Here is a 21,092-nt window from a genome sequence, read left to right as displayed (position 1 = left end):
CCTGCTCCCAGACCTAATGAATTCTGGCCTTCCCTGGCTGCCACTGATAGTATGAGTTTTTGGTCACTGCGGTTCCCTTCCTGGGCTGGGTGCCTATATCTACCTCTTGTGGTTTTTTTCTTAAACTTTTATTCCAAAATGCACAGTCTATGGAGATGGTTCAAGAGAGGTGTGGACCAATTGGTGTTCAGAGAGCAGAGCTCATAAACCATATAGGCCAGGTCCTTACCCTTGGACCTGAGCACTTGGCCTTTTCACCAGGAGCAGCCTACAAGGGGCAAAGGGGGACCTCCTTGTCTCTGCAGGGGGAGTTGCAAAGGTGGGGAGCCAGAGCCCAGAGAGGGATGGCGCTCATCCAGGGCCTCCCAAGGCCAGGACTCAAGGTGGACCCACTCACCAGCAAGATGCTCTTTCCTCCACAGTGGGGGCTGAGGGGAGCAGCGGCCTTCTCCAGTCTCCAGGATGTGTTTGCTTGAATCCCAAGTCCTTTAATCCTCACAAGGTTGGTGGGGAGGAAGTGTTGGTATTCAAGGGAATTGAGGTTCAGAGTAGAAAGGGTGAGACTAAAATCCCCAATGGGATGGGGAGACAGGCCCTGGTAAAACAGACAGACTGGGAGCATGGGGATTTGAAATAACTAAAAGGCTGGACTGGACTTCTGCAACTTCCTTGCCCAGTTGTTTGAGCAAGTCACAGGGCCTTGGTGAACCTGATGCTCTCTTATCAAATGGCATCAGGCCCCATCTCCTGCTGTACCTGCCTTGAGGGCTGTGGGTAACTGACCAAAAAGGCAGTTACAACAGAGGGATGCCTCAGACCGTTCCAGGGTCGCTAAGAGGGAGCTGGGCACCCTGGGGCTCTCCTGGCCTCCACTGGGATTGATTGGATTCAGCAGTTGTCTTGAAGGCCCTAAAGTGAGAGCTGCCGGAAAGCTGAATTGCAGTGAGGGGTGGGGAGGGTCCTTGATTTCTCCAGTTTCCTGGACTTATACGTTTGTCCCTAAAATTGGAGCAGAGGACCAGAAAAGCCATTCCCCCTCCAGGAAGGGGTAGGTGAGCATCCCCCCTCACCTGTGTCTCAAAAGACTGAAAAACACAGACCAAATCTCATCCCAGTTACCATTTATCTTCCTCCTAAGCCCCCTGAACTGCTCTTTCCCCCATCCCCCTACAGTGTCCCAAGTTTCTTCTGTTGAGTTCTGAGGAAGTCTCACCGTCCAACCCAAGGCCTGGAGGAAAGGTTATTAGTCACAGGGAAAAGCATATGTCTGTGAGGAAGACGGACTGTCCCGAAGCAGTGTCCTGCCCTCTCGGGACTCAGCTTGACATATGTCCATGGCTGACCCTGTTCCAGCCTCTCAGATGACGCTGGCCCTGCAGGTGCCTGGACTTGGCTCCGAGGGGCTGGCCTTGGTGCTGTGGGTGTGGCTGATGGTGCCGCTGCTAAAGGAGTTGCCGAGGGCCAAGGGGCACAGTGGGAACTCGGGCAGGCGCCACTCCCGCCACTTCTTCTGAATCTCCAGCTGTACCTGGCCCCAGAGACCAGCCATCAGCCCGGGAACAACACGAAGCACCTGGGGCCCAGAGCCCTGCTCACTACCCTGGTGCCCCTGCACAAGCCCTGCCGCTCTGGCCCAGTAGTCATGCCTTCCTTTCTGCAGGCCACTCGGACTGACCAATTCTAGCCCTGAGGTCCAGTAGGTGGAGCCCCATCTCTGAGTGCATTCACCTGCACTCTCTCAACGTAGGTCCTGAAGAAGGGGTTTGTGATTACACAAACTCCAGAGCTCCAAAATCCAGGGGAAAACTAGATACAGTCCTGGGAAGCCACCCTAGCTCAGAAGTAATCAGAGGATCGGGGAGCCGCTCTTTGGAAATTTCCTCCATGAATGCTAGCTGTAGCAGCAAAACTTTGGAGGCTAGGTTTGATGGCTCATTTTTGGAAAACATCAGAAGTTGCTGTTCAAGTGTGGCAAAGCAGGTAGATGGGCAGCCATCACAGAAAGGCTTTACTTATGTGCCCGCTGTGTTCAACTAGTGGTTACACAGCTTTGGTGTGCCAGGAACCTCATGTTCTGACCCAAATGGTGGGCAAGGGCAGAGGCCTCAGAGTAAGTGCAGCCCCCAAAGGAGTCTGCTTTTGGGGGGTTCTCTGAGTTGGCAGAAAAGTCATCTGAGTTACTCATTTTACAGATGGGAATGCTGAGGCCCAGAGATGGGCAGTGACAGAGCAGCCGTTCAGCAAGCAGAGAGCAGTCGGGAGCTGGGTTCAAGTTGGGGTACACATACTTTCCTCCATTTCCTGACCTCGAGGACAGGAATCACCTGGAGTGCTTGTTAGAAGCATTCACGGGCTCCAACCCAAACCATTTTTGCTGAATTAGAAATTGCAGGTAGGGCCCAGCAATTGTTTTACCAAGCCCTCCAAGTGAGCTCCTGTAAAGTGAGCTCAGACTCCTAGAAGACAGGTCCAAGTCAGGATGCCCCGGCCTCCCCTGCCCACACCCTACCACACTTCCCAGGTAGCTCCCTCTGAACCCGAAACCAGTGGCTGGGAAGCTCCTCCAGGGATTAGGGCAACCCAAGTACACTCACCTCCCCATTGAGGAAGCAGTAGAGGACAGCCACCACCAGGCCCTGCGGAGGGAGGGGCGGGGTTAGTGCAGGTGCTCCAGCACCAGCCTCCCTCCTGCAACTTCCTCCCAGGGCTTTAATCACCGGCCCCAGGCTCACTCCCCCCTGCCCCCAGGAAGTGTCCCAGAGCCTTCTCACACCTCACCTCAGGAGGGATGGGGGCTGCCCCTTCTGAGCCCCACAGTGTCCCTGGCTGTGCGGGCATCATCCAGCACAGCCAGCTCTTAGGGGGCAAGGACAGGGTCCCATTCGTTTCTTGTCCCCAGTGTCTCGTAGGCCTAGCACACATGTGGTGTCGGTAACATTCAAGTAAGGGCTGCTAACTAGTGCTGTGGGGAAGGCAAGTCACCTGAATTAGTTAAGTGGGCCATCCAGAAGCAGGGGGTGCTGGCACCTGAAGCAACACTCGCCCCCCACATTTGGGGCCAGTCCTTGTGAGACCCTGAGCCCTAAGTGAGCTCATTTCAAGATAAGCTGGACATTTTACCCGGAACCGACATCTTCCAATAATTCAACAAAATGATTAATGGGGAAGAGGAGGAGCACCCATTATATATATGTTCTCTGGGCCTTTTAGAGAACATGGAGCTTTTCCTCTGGCCACAGACATGCAAACCTACAGGAAAGGTGGTATTGCAGGCATGGGGACAAGGGCACTGATCAAAAAGGAATGCCCCATGACTGTTCCCACGGCAACAATACAGGAGTCTACAGTGTTACCCAGCAAGAGGTAAACATTGAGGTGAACGAACGAACTAAGGGCAAGATTCCTGCCAAGAGAATTAATGTACCTATTGAGCACGTTAAGCATTCTAAGAGCTGAGATAGCTTCCTGAAATGCGTGAAAGAAAATGATCAGAAAATAGAAGGAAACAATCCTGGATTGAACTGAAGCACCAGCCTGCTCCACCCAGAGCAGCACACTTGGTAGGAAGCAGTGCAAAGGAGCCTGGGCTGCTGGAGCCCGTTCCCTGTGAATTCATGGTGAGGTGAGTATGAAAAAAACAGAAGACCTCTGTACTGATAAAAATGTTTCTCTTAATTGAATAGAAGGCTGGTATCCCCTTCCCCAGGGAAATATTTAAAGAAAAGAAAAGATAAACTGAAATCTGAAGATATTTAAACATGGACAACTATTCAAAGTGAAAAATAAACATGAGACTGTGTGGTCAGAACAAAGCCTGTGTGCACATCCTGGCCAGCCAGCAGTGGGTGTGACCTCCCTGCTTAACAGGCAGGTGAGTGAGTGCATCTCCCTGGTCCAGGGCCTCGTGGCTGTATCTGCTTTATGTTCCCTGGCATGGTGGGGGTCTGTGCCTATCAGGACCCTCCCTCCCTGGTACCTGGAGCTCCTTTTTTCCCCCTGGTGTCCCCTGGGATCGCAGCATGGAGCTCTGCCTGGGTAGGGATTACAGGGTGGGATGCAGGATTTGAGACTAAGAGGCCTGCACAGAATTGTGAGCTGTGAGCAAGGTCTCTGCAGTGCAGATACCCTACTCACTTCCTCAGGGACCCACCTCCGTCCAGCCTGCTCTTCCTTACAAATATAGGTCCTGTCCAGAGGCCTAGGTGTCACAGCTCTGACCTCAGTGGCCCAACCCCTCTTCCCTAGTGCCGTCCAGGCCTCCCCTTAGCTAGCTAATACATTGGAAAGGACCCAAAGGGAAATAAAGCAGCCTATCTATAGAGGCTTAAAATGACTGCTTAAGGGCATTGGCATTTAACAAGGCTTAGTGACAAAACTAGGAGGACTTGCTTTAGAATTTCAGGCATCAATGAATGCTGCCTAGAATGCAGTGTTGGGAGCCACCCTGCCTGGTTGCAGGAGCTGTAACCCACCCATGGCTAAGGCTGAGTGAGTGACCTTCAGACCATAAGCCACTGAGGAGACAAAGCTTATCTCCCTGGCAGGAGCACCGCTTCTGCTCCTTCATCTATAACTGGCCCCCAATGCTTGATCAAGTTAGCCAATGATCGGTAAGATTCCCCAAGGGGGGATGACCTAAGACAGGCATGATCACGTGGAGGCCCCAGGGAACGACTTGGGGGGCTATGGAGAAAGGGGGTAATGGACCCTCGCCCCTCAGCTTTGATAAAGCCTGAGTCCTCAGTCTGTCTGCAAAAGTCTCCTAATTCCTTGGCTATCTGCCTCCTCTGCCTGAATTAAGCCCGAAAATAATGACAGAGAATGGTGCAGCCCTTTGCTGGAAAGGGTGGGCTCCCCAGGTGATCAGGCCTGAGAAAAGATATGTAAAATCCTGTGAAGCCTGCTTTGCTAAGGATGCTCTTAGTTAAATGATAAAGGCCCGATCAGGAAATGCGTTTCCCAAAGTTTTATAGCTGATAGACCCGGACTTAGAAGAAGCCATAATAGTTCTTTGTATGCTATCTATCGTTTGATCCTTACTGCCTGACAATGATTAATAAGTTGTACCTGAACTCCTGCACAAAAAATAAATAAATAAATAAAAGCCTGTCTAGGCAAGGGTGTACAGCGCTCTCCCCTTGAGAGAGTGGCCTGCCCCTTTTTCTCCACAGGACTCGGTAGTCTGTGTGAATTTGCCTCAAAGCCCATCCCTAATGCCACGTACACTGCAGGCTGGTGAATGTGTCAGCGGGGGAGCTGCACACTTACTCAAAGCAGTGGTTTCCAAATTTTGCTGCACATTAGAACCACCTGGGAGCTTTGCCCAATTTCACTCTGTGCCCCAAATCTGAATGTCTGGAAGTAGGAACATCAGCAGTTTTGAAAGATCCCCAGGAGGTTGGAGTGGGCATCCCTTATTAGGAACCACTATTAGAGGGTGTGAAAGGAAGGCTTTGAAATAAAAACTTTGGGCATAGCCTGGCCTGCATATCTGCGGGCTTCTGGGTCCCAGATGCTTCATCTAATCCTTGCCAAATCTCTAGGCAGGCGGGAGAAGCCCCTTCACAGGTGAGTGAACTGTGTCACAGGGGTGTAGGCTGCACTTGGGCTGTGTGTACTTGGTTTGGAGCTGAAGGTCAGGCTGCCAGCAAATGCTGCTGCCCATCTCACTGGGCCTGGGGTTGCCTGGCCTCACTCATCTGGGTCTCAAGGATCCAGGGACACGTTTTCACTATTTAGGCCAGGGTGGGGGCCCTGGGTGAGGGGCAGTTCAATGTGCTCCAGTATATATAAGGCAGGTCTCACACAACCCACAACTTAAAAATCCTACAGTGGCATGGGAAATTGTTCATGGGGGCGCGGGGCATGATAGAGAATTAAACAAACAGGAAACAAAACCACATGTCATGATCCTGATTCCATCTGGATCCATTCCAGGTAGAAAAGACACGGAAGTAAACACACCAACATCTTAACAAAGGTTATTTCTGGGTTCTGAGATTATTAATGAATTTTTCTCTCTTGACTTTTTCTTATTTCCAAATTTCCTTCAATAGGCAAGTTTTATTTCTACAATTAGAAAGAGCTCAGCTTTAAAAAATATATGACAGAAGTAATGATTCTGTGGTTCTGTGTGTGTTTTTTAAGCCCATCTTTTGAAAACACACAGTAAAATATTTGCATTTGAAATAAAACGATGTCTTGGGTTTGCTGAAAATGATGCAGGTGGGTGGCTGGAGGAAGGGGGTGGTGATGGAGGTGAGACAGGAGGGCTCAGTAATGGCTCTGCAGGGGGTTCACTATTCTCTTCCCTTTTGTATATGGAAGAAATTGTCCATAATACACATTTTTAAAATAAATGTTACACATAAATGCATAATATATATAAAATGATATGTTTGTATATGAACAAAGGTTCTTTTTTTAAAAAACTCTTAAATAGCCTTTTCCTTTGTAAACGTTTCTAGGGGAGCATTAAGAAAGTGCTCTTGGTTTCCTCTCGACGAGCCATTTCCCCAGAGGAAAGTCCAACAGCCCGGCCCTTCGGCAGGGTGGGCCACAGCCCGGCTCCAGGGTGTCATGAGTCCCCATCCATGCCAGCAGGCGGTCCCAGGTCTCCACACTCTCAGAGACGGCCCTGCCTCTGCTGTGGGCTGCGTCAAGGCCTTCAGTCCTTGTGGGCCTGGAATCCCCCATCTGCTAAATGGACCGCTTGTGAGCCCAGTCCCCCCATATATTACAAGAGCAGTGGGCACAACAGCTTCCTGGCTGAGGAAAAGAACCACAGATTTCACAAGGGCTGGTTTCCAGGTGGTCTGAGGTGCTGCCAGGGGCTCTGGGCAGAAGAGAGGCTCAGAGGGAGGACTGCCTTGGGGTGGGGTCTGCAGGCAGGAGTCAGGTTCGTGACAAAAGCATGACCCTGGTCAGGCTCACCCTGAACAGAACTCTGAGAACGAGGGAGGCCCAGGCCAGCCCAGTGAGCAGGGCTCTGCAGGGTGATCGACCTCCTTGAGGACACACTGGCTTCTTTAGGAAAACCCACTGGGAAAATTTCTCTCGGGCCCCAGTGCCTATCACCACTAGGCCTGTCCTGGCCTCTATAGCTTGTCTCATCCACGGACACTGTCACTCTGGAGACGAGCTGTGTCTCTGTGGCTGCGGGAAAGCTCCAAACCCAATGTATGACCCCTCTCTCCCAACCTTCATCAAAGTTGCTTCTATGTATGAATTCTTTTGGCTTTCTTTTCTTTTGTCACTAGTCCCTCATCTACTTATTTTCTGTCCTCTGTACGTTTTTCCTGAAAGCTACATCACATTATTTTTGGAAAGAAATAACCTTCAGAAGTTTGGGAGCCCCTTCTGTCCAAGCGTGTTTATCTTTTTTCTAAACCTCAAAACATCTTGTTGAATTAGTAGGCAGGTGACTTCTCCATTCACTTTGTTTCCTTTTAAGTTGATTTTTATTTTTAATGAGCTGTGTATGCACATGGTTCCAAAGAGTCAAATGATTCTTGTCACAAAAAAAAACACCCCAGCAGCCTCTGGACACCCCACCCCCACTTCCTGTTCCTCAGAGGCAACTGCTTGGAACTCGTACGGATTCTAAATAATGCTAATGTTGCAACTTCTGAAGTTTTCAGTTTGACTAATTTTTATGGACTTCCCAGTAGGAATATGAGGCTGTTATTCTTTCAAAAACCCTCCCCAACTGCTCATCTTCCTGCCCCACTTTTTGATGGCTCAGCCACAGCCCTGAGGGCTTACATTCCTAGAGCTGTGTAGATGCCTTTGAGAGTTGCACAGTACAACAGCAAGGGAGGGTTCCTTTTCCCTTTCGTTTTCCCTGGAATCCGTCTGTCTCTCTTCAGTCTGACCTCCCACCCCATCTGACGGGTGGGGAACTTGGGTTCCCCTCAGGGTCAGGGCACAATGAGGTCCTGCCCCTCTGCTTCTCACGGGTCTCTGCCAAATGAGGCATCCACGCTCCCAAAACGCACTGCTGAACTCTTCCGGCAAGATCTAGCTTGCTGTCGGTATGGCCTATAGGTTTCTCCAAGGACACAGGGAACTTCTATTTGACCTTAAAGACACAGTCCCTGAAACTTACCTGGAATGAGCCAAGAGCCAGTTCAAAAAACAGCTGGATCTCCATGGCATCATCTGGTGAAAAGGCAAAGATGATGTAGTGGGCGCCGAAGAGAGGGATCAGCAGGAGGGTGGACTTGGCCAGACGCCTGGGGACACAAGAGACATGCCGCAGCCTTCTGCCCCTTTCCCAACCTGTGCGCACTCAGTTTCCCACACCCAGCTTGCCTGTTTGCCGGGGGCTTGGCAGCAGTGTCCCCAAAGTTTTTTGTTTTTACTTTTTATTTTAGAAAATTTTTAATTCTCATATACTCATCACTGAGATACATTTATTAACTCATGGCCAGTCCCAAAACTTTCTGATTGGGTACCCCTAAGTAAAAAAATATGAACATGGCCCCACTCAAATATTTATTCATAAATTATGTGCACATATGACTGTAACTCTAGGTCTAATGTATTATTGGCAAAGCCAGCATTCTTATTTGTTTGGTAAGAAGGAGTTGTTTTTTCATTTTCTTCCCAGGTTAGATTTACCAAATTTAGCAACTAAAAATACAGGATGCCTGGTTTAATTTGAATTTCAGATAAACAATGGACTTTGCGGGCATGTAACTACTAAAAAAACCAATTTATTATTTATCCAAAATTAAAGATGAACTGGGCAGCCTGTATTTTATCTGGCAATTTTATCCTGTGTGCCCAGCTCCACCCTATTACAGAGACCACTGCCCTAAAGGCATCCTAAGGAATCTGCTGCTAGAGTCTTAAAACCCTGAAAATCCCAGAGAAAGCCTCTGTGAGACACCGGTTCACCTTTAATTTCTGTTATGGGGTGAATTGTCCCCACCCCAATTCACGAGTTGAAGCTCTAACCAGCAGGACCTGAGAATGTGACTGTGTTCTTGGATGGGACCTACAAAGAGGTGATTAAGTCAAGGTGAGTAATGTGGGTTTAGTCCAACTGGTGTCCTTCTTTCTCGGGAGGAGCACCAGGGGTGGAAGCCCAGAGGAAGGCCCTGTGAGGACACAGCTGGAAGGCAGCAGTCTGCAGGCCAAGGAGAGAGTCCTCAGCTAAACCGAACCTGCCGACACTCTCATCTTGGACTTCCAGCCACTAGAACTGTGTGGAAATTAATACCCCTTATTCAAGCCACTCAGTCTGGTATTTTGTTACAGTGGCCTGGACGAAGGAACACGGAATCTCTCTGTAACACTGTAACAGGGTACAGCCCAGAGGGGGCGCCAAATCGGGATTTGGAATGAGGTCCAGAACTCAAGGTATCTAGGAAGTATTAGAAAGATATATAGGATGTCCTCAATCCTCCCAACCACGGGTCTGTTCTGTAACAGTTTTTGGCAACTCTGGTTGGGAGATAATTGCCTGTGGCAGACCGACCCCCTCGGGTGTGGGAAATGAGACTTTCGGATTTTCCCAGTCTCCAGGAATTTCTCTGCACCCCTCCTGAGGGCATCGGCCACCTCATCGCACCTGGGAAGATGAAAAGGAAATGAAATAGGGAATGGGGTGGAGAAGTTAAATGGTTTGGTTGAAAACTTGTTTCTGAACACTTCTGGAATAATGGAGCTACGGATAATGGAGTTTGGTTAGTATGCTGCTTCCAGGCTGCCCTGGTCTGCTCACTTACAGTTTTGGTGCCCGGGTGGCACTAAGAGAACCTGTGCTCGGGTTTGGGGAGGAAGCAAACCCTTAGGCTCTATAACCCAAGCCTGCATGTATGTTGGGGATTGGGCAGCAAGCCACGTGGAGGTGCTGCCATTCGGGCAAAATGGAGGATGAGCCATGTGAATGCCCCACCATGGAGGACAGGTCAGGCACGCGCGTTGCCATCTTGTATGACCCAGTGTTCATCTGCACTGCCATCTTGGATGATGGGTCACCTGAGAGTTCTGCCACCTTGGAACTGGGCAAGGTGGTGGGCTAATGGTTCTCTTCAGATTATGGGCTGTGTTTTGCTGCTGTGTGGGCACTGCACCAGTCAGGTTCTCTATGCAACTGGTTCTGAAGGTCACGAGCTGGGCTCCACAGGTGACCATCTGATTTATAGGGTGTTTACAAGTTCTAAGCTTCAGAAAGCTGCAGGATGTCCCTGCAAATCTAGAGACTTTTAGTGGACAGTATCTACAGTGCTAGAGACTTTTGGCTGCCAGATACTGAGTTTAAGTACTGAGTTTAAATATAGTCCTTCCCAGTGTAGGAAAGGATTAAAAGTGAATTATGGTTAAATCTGGATGGGTAAAAATATGTATAAAGGAGACTTCCGCCAAGATGGAGGGGTAGGTGGAAGCACTGCGCCTTCTCACACAACCAAGTTTAAAAACAACAAAGTTTTAGCAATAAAAATGCAGCCAAACCACAGAAAATTGAACTACACGGAAGTCTGACAACTACGAACCCTTCAGCCAAACTGATAAGAGGGGCAGAGCCAGCAGCAGAGCAGGGTCGGGCAGGAAAGATCCACTGGACCGACCAGGGCATGTGACCCAGGTACACCAGCAGCTGTGGGCAGATCCCAAGTGTGGAGAAGCGGGCAGACCCACTGAGGGTGCAAGACAGTGGACCCACTGAGGGCTGATCGCAGTCACACATTCACGCACACATAAACCGGTGAAGAAGTTAGCAGTGAGACAGACCGTGCAGGCCCCAGCAGCAGGAAGCAGCAGAGGGAACCACCATTGTCCCTCTCTGACCCCGCCCCCACTTACAGCATCACAAACCAGCAACCTGGGTGACCCCACCCTGGTGAACAACTAAGGCTCCACTCCTCATATGTAACAGGCACAAACAGATCAAAACATGGCTCAAGAACAACTCACAGCCCCAGAGCCGATAAATCTTCAACAAAGAAATAGCCAAACTTTCAGATGCACAGTTCAAAACACTGGTGATCAGGATGCTCACAGAACTGGTTGATTTTAGTAATAAATTAGAAGAACATATGGAAGCTAAACTGATTGAAATGAAGGGAAATACACAGGAAACCAATAGTAATGGAAAGGAAACTGGGACTCAAATCAAAGGAGTGGACCAGAAGGAGGGAAAAAAATGACCAAACAGAAAAGAGTGAAGAAGCAAGAATTCAAAAAAATGAGGAGAGGCTTAGGAACCTCCAGGACATCTTTAAATGCTCCAACATCCGAATTATAGGGGTACCAGAAGGGGAACAGGAACAGCCACGAGTGGAAAACTTATTTGAACAAATAATAAAAGAGAACTTCCCCATTCTGGCAAAGGAAATAGACTTCCAGGAAATCCAGGAAGCTCAGAGTCCCAAAGAAGTTGGACCCAAGAAGGAACACACCAAGGTACATCATAATTACATTACCCAAGATTAAAATGAAAGAGAGAATCCTAGAAGCAGCAAGAGATAAGGGGACAGTCACCTACAAAGGAGTTCCCATCAGACTGTCAGCTGATTTCTCAAAAGAGACCTTACAGGCAAGAAGGAGCTGGAAAGAAGTATTCCAAGTCATGAAATCCAAAGACCTACAACCAAGATTGCTGTATCCAGCAAAACTTTCATTTAGAATGGAAGGGCAGATAAAGTGCTTCTCAGATAAGATCAAATTCAAGGAGTTCATCATCACCAAGCCCTTATTATATGAAATGTTAAAGGGACTTACCTAAGAAAAAGAAGATAAAAAATATGAACAGTGGAAGGACAGCAAACTCACAGTTACTAAGAACCACGCCTAAAACAAAAGCAAACTAAGAGGACAGCTAGATCAGGAGCAGAACCATAGAAACGAAGATCACATGGAGTGTTAGCAACAGGGGAATGGGAGAAGGAGAAGGGGGGGAGAAGGTACAGAAAATAAGTGGCATAGATGGTAGGTAGAAAATAGACAGGGGGATGGCAAGAATAGTATGGGAAATATAGAATCTAAAGAACTTGAGGCACGTGGTCATAAACTAAAGGGGGGGAATGGTGGGGGGTATACAGGGTGGAGGGGACTGAAGGGGGGAAATAGAACAACTGTAATGGCATAATTAATAAAATATATTTAAAAAATTAAAAGCAGGACTCACAGTAGTCCCTGTAATAACAATAAAGGTGATCTTAAGGAGAAAAAATGTGGTTCAAGGAAGATCATGATGCTCAGTATTGGACATGGGAATGGCACAGCTAACTGTCTTAAAAGTTTGTTTTCATTTGAAAGTTTAAACTGGGTTTATAATATCACTGAAAAAACACAATTTACAGGTGCAAAGGATCTGTCAAATTGCCACTGTTAGATGTCATTGTAGAAAGGACCCTGCAACTGGATGTCTTCCCAAAAGGCAGTCTCACAGGCACAGAGACTGGTTTGGGGATTGTTGTATAAATTAACCTGTGTGTTCTTCTGTCTTCACAGGGCATATGCCTATGACCTCATTACCTGAGTGACTGGTTGCAATGTAGGCCTCACTGAAGGAGCCCATCTTCATCATCGCCCCCCTGAGACTCAGCGGTTTGGCTGGACTAAGTGGTTGGGTTGGTGAAGGGTTCGGGTGGTCTGTGGGCTTCACTTTAGAACTGATTTTCCCTTTTCTGTCTTGATGGCTTGGACATAAAGGGCCCAGAAATCTGAAAGGAGGGAAGTCCTAATATATTTCCTTCAGCCCGAGTGAAGTATAATAGGCCACGAGAGTTTTAGATGTCTTGTAAACCTTCCTCCAGATAAGCCATTCTTTACTTAAGTTCCTGCCTTGGTCATTTAGTGGTTATGATTTAATTGTGCTTCCAACTCTCTTTCCAAATACGTCACCTCCAGAATACAACTAGGATGCCAACGGTCCGGTAATGCCAGCCTTTGGACACCAAGCCTGCGACTTCCTGGTGACAGCCAACTGACCGGGATTCTGTAACGTCTTTCCCCTTACAGGAAGGACTCCTCCTGTGCCACACCCCCCTTTCAGGGCACCCCTGACCCAAGAGTAGGTAGGATGACGTCCATGTCTAGCCGGAAGTGGTTACAAGAAGATGAGACCTTTGTCCTTTGTCCTTTATATGATTATAAAGGGGTTGTATATCTGAAAGAAGGGACTGTAACAGGGTGTAGCCCGGGGGGGGGGGCCAAATAGGGATTTGGAATGGGGTCCAAAACTCAAGGTGTCCAGGAAATATTAGAAAGATATATAGGATGTCCTCACTCCTTCCCCCACCCCTACAGGTGTGAATTGGGGGAAGGGACACATAGAGCAGGAACATGCAGAGCTGTTTCGTACAGCAACAGCTTTTCAGCTAACCTCTGGCATGGTCATTTAACATATCTATAGCCTTTAACTGGTTTCATAGATATGTTAAATAGCTGTGGCCATGCCTTGAGCCAGGGTGATGGAAGTGACTTCCACCCAAGATGTAACTGGGGACAGCTCCCCCTGGTAAGAGCACCTGCATGAGAGCTTGGAGAAGATTGGCTCCATGCATGGGGACACACCTGCCCAGACTCACTATGACAGCCCAGTAAAGCTGGAAGAATACAGGAATGCTGGCAGGTGAAACTGATTGTAGGAGGAGTCAGAAATGGGGCTACAGGTGAAGATTGGTACAGGGATTTAAACCCAGATGTGGCAGCCATTGGAGAGAGAACCATGTGGCTTTGGCAGAGTGGGGACTCCCTCAGCTTTGGTGAGAGAGGACCATGCAGCTTTGGGGTACTCCCTTTGCCACGTGGCTTAGGAAGCAGGAGAGACTTTGCCTGGAAGAAAAGGGGTGAAAGGACTCTTGCTGGTGGGCCATGAGAAGGTGCCACATGGATTTGGATTAACTGGAGATCTCGGCAGCAACACAGCTGATGGTGCCAGGAGCCTGAATCAAGGACTTCTGCTTCTTTTCCTGAGATACGGTACCCCAGATTAGGGCTGTGTTTGTCTGTGGGTATCCTAAAGGACTTTGATATTTTGATGAAGATGTTAGGTCACTACTCTTAAGTCTATATAGCTTTAAATAAACATTTTCTTTCCTTTTCACAAATGTCTGGCATTGAGAGATGTCTTTACTCTGGCAGTGGGCATAGCGAACCTAGTAGGGGTTCCTTTCGGTAATAGTATATCGTACACCCACCTTGGCCCTGTTCGGTAACAACATCTTAAAGGTTTTAAAGTATTTTTGGACCACACACCTTAAAAATTTGATGATCTCTGCCTCCTGAATCCCCGCTGAGATTTCCTATCTCCTCACCCTCAGAGCAGTGTCTCAGGTTTCCCAACAGACCCACGCCCCTGCCCCCATTTATACTATTATATTGAATATAGACTCCTTGGAAATAGGTCGGGGTTTTCTCTTCTCTGTCTCCAGTAGTGCCTAACAACAGCTGGGTAAACAGCTCTTGCTCAGTAAATGTGTGCTGACTGAACATGCCTGAGTCTTTGCCCTCCACTTACTTGTAATGGTTTACTTCATTTCCTCCTGTTTCTTGGGTTCTAAGTTTTCTCATCAGGATTCTTAGAATGTTTATAAAAAGGATGAAATTAATCTGTAAAACACAAGGCAGGGTGCGTGTTACAGGTGACTTGCATTCCCACCTCCTCCCCTGGCCCTGGCCCTGCCCCAGGGCCTGAGGGCAGAGAAGGTACTGCAGACCACACCCAGGATACGCCCCAAAATGGCACATCACTGCTTCCCCACTTCACCTGCCTGCCCCCCACCTCCTTGTCCCAATCAAACAAACTGTCTGGAGGCCATGGTGGCACAGCACTCCTCCTAGGCCTGGTCTGCAGGGGCTCTAAGGTCCACTCAGCCTCAGCACCAGTACTCACACTTGAAGAGCACTGGAATCCTCTGGGGATCTTCTTAAAATGCAGGTCTGGGTGGGCCTGAGGTTCTGCGTTTCTAACCAACTCCCAGGAATGCTAAAGCTGGTTCCTGGACTACACTTTGAGTAGAACCTTTACAGAGAGGCTCTCAAAGTTTACAGAACAGATTGCTGCATGCTCTCCCAGCATCTAGGGCGGGGCCCAAGAATTTGAATTTTATATTCTCCCAGGTGATGCTGAAGCTACTGGTCTAGGGATCACACAGAACCGTTCCAGTGGCAGCCCAACCACCAGCACCAGGAAGCCATCCTTGATTACCTTCCTTTCCTAATTCCTTGTAGTTAGGGACCGTGTTACTGCATAAGAGCACTGGAAATATTTGAGAGGGGCCAAATACATGCATCTGTCAAATCTGTATGTTTGTCCACTTATCTGCCAATTCAATCATAACTTCCTAAAGGACAGGAATGGAGTCTCTTCACTTTTTTTTGGTGTCCCCTCCTCCTCCATCCCCAGTGCCAGAATGTTATGAAGTTGTACACAGGGTGGTATCTCTCCTCCCCACTCACCTGCCAACCCCAGAACCATTTACAGAGAAGGGATGAGTGGAATCACCCAGCCAGGCACCCTCTTTGTTCACATAAGTAGCCTGGGGCCTGGGGACACTTGCCAAAAGACACAGGATTAGGGTACTGCTGCTTTGGGAACACTGCTTCTCAGATTATTAGGCATCTTGCTCTGAGCTAGCTGTGCATGGAGTAAAGTAATAAAGGCTATTTCATTTTATCTTATTTTTTGCCTTAGCAAGCACTTCTAGGCAAAAGGAAAAAACAATCTTAAGATCCTAAGAATAAGACAGAAATACTGGCATTCTAGGCCATGTGACAGTCTGGCAGGGAGAGGTTTTGCAGCAGGAGTGGCCACCCAGCATCCCTCTATCACCACAGACCACAGTCACATGAAATCAGCCTGGACACTGACTCTGGTTGTCCCTCAGCTGGGGCTCTGCCCAGCGGAGTTGTCAGAGTCCCAGAACTACAGAAAGGAAACTGGTTTAACTAAATGAGGAGACACTCTCCTGTGGGAATAGCATATAACCATAACACATCGGTCGGTCAAATAACTTCAAAGGACATGGGAGAGCTCACATCTATTGCTAAGTGAGAAAATGAACAAAGTAGGATACAAACCATACTATACATTAAAAAAAAGTATGTGTGCTCAAGATGAAAAAGGTAGGAAGGAAAACACATGTACTCACATGTGTATCCAAAGTACTAAAAGGTGACTTAATTCCCTTTTAAAAATATATGTGTGTCTTCTAATTCTTTTACACAAATTTTATTATTTTTGAAAAAGAAGAAGGTCATGAGATGGCCACCTCCTCCCAGCTGGCCCCAGGAGGTCACTGAGTCAGCCGGTGGGAGAGGAGAAGTCTGCTACCCCATCCTGTGCCCTCTCCTTGCTCCCACAAGGCCACGGAAGGCACTTTCTGTCAACTGGTCCTGCAGCCTTGGAGTCCCTTTGAGCCCTGTGTGCAGTGCAGGGGCTGATTCGGTCCATGAGACAACCCCACTGTGTCCCTCGTGTGTCTTCCTTCCTCTGTCCCCCATAGTCTTATCCACATCCATAGGCTCAGCAGAAGCACCTGGGAACTTAAGACGAGTTAAGACGAGTGCTCAGGCCAAAGATCACAGCCTCACTCAGCTTTCCCCAGCCATAACCCACCTGTCCCTCCAGGATCCCGGCTCATGATTCTTCCCAGTTTAACAAGAGGATACTTGTAAAATAACTAAGACCCCAAAATCTAAACCAGTAGAGGTGGAATTAAAGCCAACAGAGCTAGCCAATTTAGTGCAAAGAGCTCTGCTCACCACATTTCAGAACCTAGTCATGGACAAATGTAAGTGACATAGGCTCTTGCACCTCCTGCCTGTTCCTGACCCCACTCCCATCCACCATTCTCTAGGGGTGGAATTTCTAGCCCCTCATACTGCTGGTCAACCTCTGGAAGCTCTGAGGTTTATTCATCCCATGCCTGGAGCGGGGGATGGCGCTAGTCCTGTCTCCTCTGTCCCTATAGGCCAGTCACTGTCCGGTCTCTTTCACTGGAGCCCAGCTCAGGGGAGGATGGCCACTTACCAGGATGGAGAGGATCACAGGCCCTCGAATGACCCACCAGATAGATGCATTGGCATTGATGTCCCAGCACCTATGGAGGGACAGCCAGGCACCGTTAGGAGTGGGGAGCTGAGCTGACCAGAGAAGACTCATTCCCTGAGGTGCCCTTCAGATGAAGGACCCATGCTGTGGTCCTGACCCCTGTGGCTGTGTGCTTATTGCACTTAGAACCAACCCTCTCCTGCTGCCCAGGAGCACAGCTGCGCTGAGGGAGCAGCGCCTCGTCTCCAGCCATGCCTGGTGTCTGGGGGAGCAGACGTGTGTGGAACCCGAAAGCCAGAGCCTTCAGATCTCAAAGCTAACAAAGTGGCAAACTCAACACTAGCCAGGCAGGTGACATCCATGAGTGAAGAGGCTGGGTGATTGACATGTGACCTCAGGACCCCAGTGACATCAGGCCTGGGGGATACTTGGCAAATTGGAGAGCATGTGTCTAGTCCAAAGCAGCTGTGACTGTTTCAGCTTGTTTTGCCACAAAATAAAATGGAAAATATTGATAAAACTTTCAATTTTTCTAAAGAAGCTGAAAATCCACATTTTTTAAAAAGTTAATTTACCCAATTAAAAGAATTATTTTAAAACACTTATTTGGGGTTAATTTTGGACAGCAAGACACTTATCAGGCTCATGAACCTAGTCCACTTCCTGGCCTGGTTGTGTCATTCTGGCAAAGAGAACCAGACCCCTGCTTTGTCATGCTGCCTCACTTCCTCCTTGGCTTCTCTCAAGCTTTCTTTCCAGGCACCTACACACAGAAGACCCCCTGGGCTCACCTCCCACCCCAGCACCTCAAATCTCTAGAGAACAAGACAGATCTCTTTGTCCTCAGCAGGAATTGTTGAGGATGTGGCTGCCATCCTCCAGGCCTGGCTCTGCAAGGCTCTCAGACACCTAGGTGCAGTAGGAAGGTGGGAAGAAGAAAAGCCAGGAAGCAGGAAAAGCTGGTCAGCAACTTTAGAGCTTCATCACTGAGCAGCACCTTCCTGGGGTTACAAAGCTCTTGTCTGGCACCTAACTAGCCACATAGCTGCCAGGGCGGGCAGGCAGGCAGGGAGGGAGGCCCACGAGGATGCAAGTGTGGTGAGGACCTCAGCCCATCTGCAAATTCACACCCTTGGAGAGCTGGGCACTCAGAAGGCTAGCACTCCAGAGAATCCTCCTGTGGCCCTCAGTTTGAGAAACAGGCCTCTCCTAGATTATTCCAAAGAAGTGTTTATCCTGTTTAAAGAATTATACAATATAAAATACACTTTTATCATCTCTCCTTCAAACAGCTTACCCAACATCTTCCAGAAAGTGCCTGGCGATAGCCCATGAAGCAACAAAAATGGCTGGGGAACCTGAGGATTAAAAATAAAGGGAGGGGCAGAAGAGAGAGGACTCAATTTTCCATACCATTATGAGGAACAGGACATTCAGGTACCCCAGCCCAGGTAGGGAGCAAAGTCCATATAGACTGCCTTGTAAATAAATCTTGCATATATATGTAGCCTTATGCTTCAAGGGAACCAGGGAAGTCTTGGAACTGAGGCAGGATCAAATGGATCCTGAAGACCACTAGGGACTCAAGGTCTCCTAGGAGCCTGAGCCAGACTCTGGACGACCTCTGCAGAGAAGAGAAGGGGTGAAGTGACAATCTACACTGTGCTGTCCAGGGCCGTGGTCGCTCACCACATGTGGCTACTGAGTACTTGCTATGTGGCTGGTGGCAGGAGAGATGTGCCGGAAGGGCAAGACAGATACCAGATTTTGATGATCTAGTACAAAGAAAAAAAAGTAAAATATGCTATTGACAATGTAAAAATATGTAAATATGCTAATTTTTATTACTTATATTTTCAAATGGTAATATTCTGGTTATATTGGGTTCAATAAAACATTAAAATTAATTCATGTATTTCTTTTTACTGTGTTTACTGTGGCTACTACAAAATTTAATGCTCCGTGTGTGGCTCAGATGCTGTTTCTAATGGACATGCTCATCTATATGTCGAATGGTAGGCACCCCACCCTTAGGCTGCTCAGTTTTCAGACCTTTGGTAGCCAGGTTTCTACCCTTGCTCCAGCTATCCCCCCTTTACCCCAGGCAGGAGATTAAAGGGTTCTTTTCTGGAGGAACCAAATGGCCTGAAATAAAGGGCCTATAGATAGCAATGTACTTATTTAAAATGAGGTCATATTTAGAAGAATGCTAGGCATATTGGGACCCTAACTCAATATGACTGGCATCCTTATAAGAAGGCCACAAGAGACACAGAGAAAGAGGGACATATAGGAAAGAAGGCCACATAAAGATGGAGGCAGAAATTGAAGTAGTGCGGCTACAAGCCACAGAGCACCAAGGACTGCCAGCAACCACCAGAAGCTCGGAGAGAGGGCTGGAGCATATTGTCCCTCAGAGGCCTCAGAAGGAAGCAACCCTGCCAAAACCTCGGGTTTTGAACCTCTGGCCTCCAGAACTGTGAGGGAATGAATTTCTGTTGTTTTAAGCCACCAAGTGTGTGGCGGTTTGGTACAATATTTGGAAAATAGCACTGGAGGGTTTTGCAGTTCTGCTAGAGAATTTGGGAGAATTAATATGACAGTATAAAACAAATAAGCAAATTAAAAATAACTCCATGAAAAATGAATAGTTAAATATTGGAATATCATTGTATACTACTTGACTTAGTAATAAACAATATTTACATAGATAAAATGATGTACACATTGAATATGACTTAACCAAAAACTGTTAAAAATTCTAATGGTAGGATAGAGGTGGTAGTTGGAGAATTTTTTATATCCTTACCTTTCATCATCCAGAGTCAATAAATAATGCCTTAGATGGCTAAATCAAGAAATAGAAGAATATTGTTTACAAGCGTGAGGGTACATTACAAGAGGAACAGTTATGAAGTTGAAGAGTTAACACTCTGCTCTGGGAAGCAGAGGTGGGGGCAGGAGATTGCTTTATTTTATTATGGGTCTTGTAGTCCTATTTAATTCTTTAAAGCAAGAACATGCATAACTTTGATAAAATAGCAATTTCAAAATATGTCCTGCCTCAGTTTGAGGGGCTTTGGGCAAAGGATATGGATTTTGAGGGCTATCTGTTCATTGTCTTCCCCCTTTAACAGAGACATGGTGGGAAAGTGAAAAACTGATAATGGCTTCTTGAATCAGGGTTCTCAGTGAATCCCCAGCAATGCAGGGATTCCTTCAGGCCTTGTTAGAAATGCAGAGCCGCAGGCTCCACCCCCGGCCCACTGGCTCAGAGACTGGAGGTGGGACCCAGCCAACTAGGTGTGACACTGTGGGGGAGGAAGAAATTTTCCTCTACTCTTCTTGGTTCTTCCAGCTGGTCTAATAATCAAATCTACATGAGCCAGATTAACAAGAGAAAATACCAAATTTAATTACATACATACAGAAACCCCACATACATGAAAGATTCAGAGATACCACACACATAAGAGGTTCAGTGACAGAAAGGAAAAATGAGGTACATGTGGCAGTCAGAGACAAAGATGGGTAAGGTGCCTTGGGGCATCAGAGGGAAGTTCAGTGAGGGATGACAAGAGCAGATGTTCAGTAATTAAAAGTTTGCCCTACCCTATAGGTAAGTCATTAAAATTTTTTTCTGATAATAATGCCAACTATGGGCAAAGCCCCAGATTGGTGTTTAAAGAGAGCTACACTTTCTGGTGAGCCCACAGGACCTTGAATGCTTTCGGCTCAAAATAATCTACATGCCAAAGTGGCACATGTTGGGGAGGCCTGTTCTGAACCCTTTCAACATGCTCCCACACAGTTTTGATGCAGATCCCAGCTGGAGAAGGAACTTTAGTTCACTGCTGAGTGGGAGCTTGTTCATGCCCATAAAAGCCAGAGCTTGTTCATGTACATAAAAACCCTTCTCTGGGTACAAACTGACACCCCAGCCATCTTGTAAACGCTTTGCATAAGCACTAAAAACGTAGAAGTGTTCATTCCTTCTGACTCGGTGATCTCACTTCTAGAATTCAATATTGCACTTGGAATAAACTTTGCCCATGAAAGTATTCATCATTGTGTTATTTATAAT

General features: G+C 47.7%; 1 protein-coding gene across 6 annotated transcripts in view; it reads right to left on the bottom strand.

The window, feature by feature from the left end:
• Positions 1–22: 22 nt before the first annotated feature.
• SCTR (secretin receptor) overlaps positions 23–21,092 on the bottom strand; it is an 84,444-nt gene continuing 63,374 nt past the window's right edge. For 5 of the 6 annotated variants that reach the window (XM_037146388.2, XM_037146398.2, XM_037146406.2 and 2 more), the window contains 6 exons: positions 18,306–18,366; positions 16,988–17,057; positions 14,474–14,565; positions 8,108–8,234; positions 2,595–2,636; positions 23–1,528 (listed from right to left, as the gene is read on the bottom strand). In XM_037146388.2, coding sequence (XP_037002283.2) covers positions 1,358–1,528; positions 2,595–2,636; positions 8,108–8,234; positions 14,474–14,565; positions 16,988–17,057; positions 18,306–18,366 — 563 coding nt within the window. In that variant the 3' untranslated portion in view covers positions 23–1,357. The remainder of the gene's footprint in view (positions 1,529–2,594; positions 2,637–8,107; positions 8,235–14,473; positions 14,566–16,987; positions 17,058–18,305; positions 18,367–21,092) is intronic. The other variant, XM_037146392.2, reaches the window with a different exon arrangement.

Source organism: Artibeus jamaicensis, unplaced genomic scaffold (assembly GCF_021234435.1).
Source record: "Artibeus jamaicensis isolate MK-2021 breed Jamaican fruit bat unplaced genomic scaffold, CSHL_Jam_final contig_463, whole genome shotgun sequence".
Taxonomy (NCBI): domain Eukaryota; kingdom Metazoa; phylum Chordata; class Mammalia; order Chiroptera; family Phyllostomidae; genus Artibeus; species Artibeus jamaicensis.
Note: the sequence above shows the minus strand (reverse complement) of the source record. Positions and strands in the feature narration are given on the sequence as shown.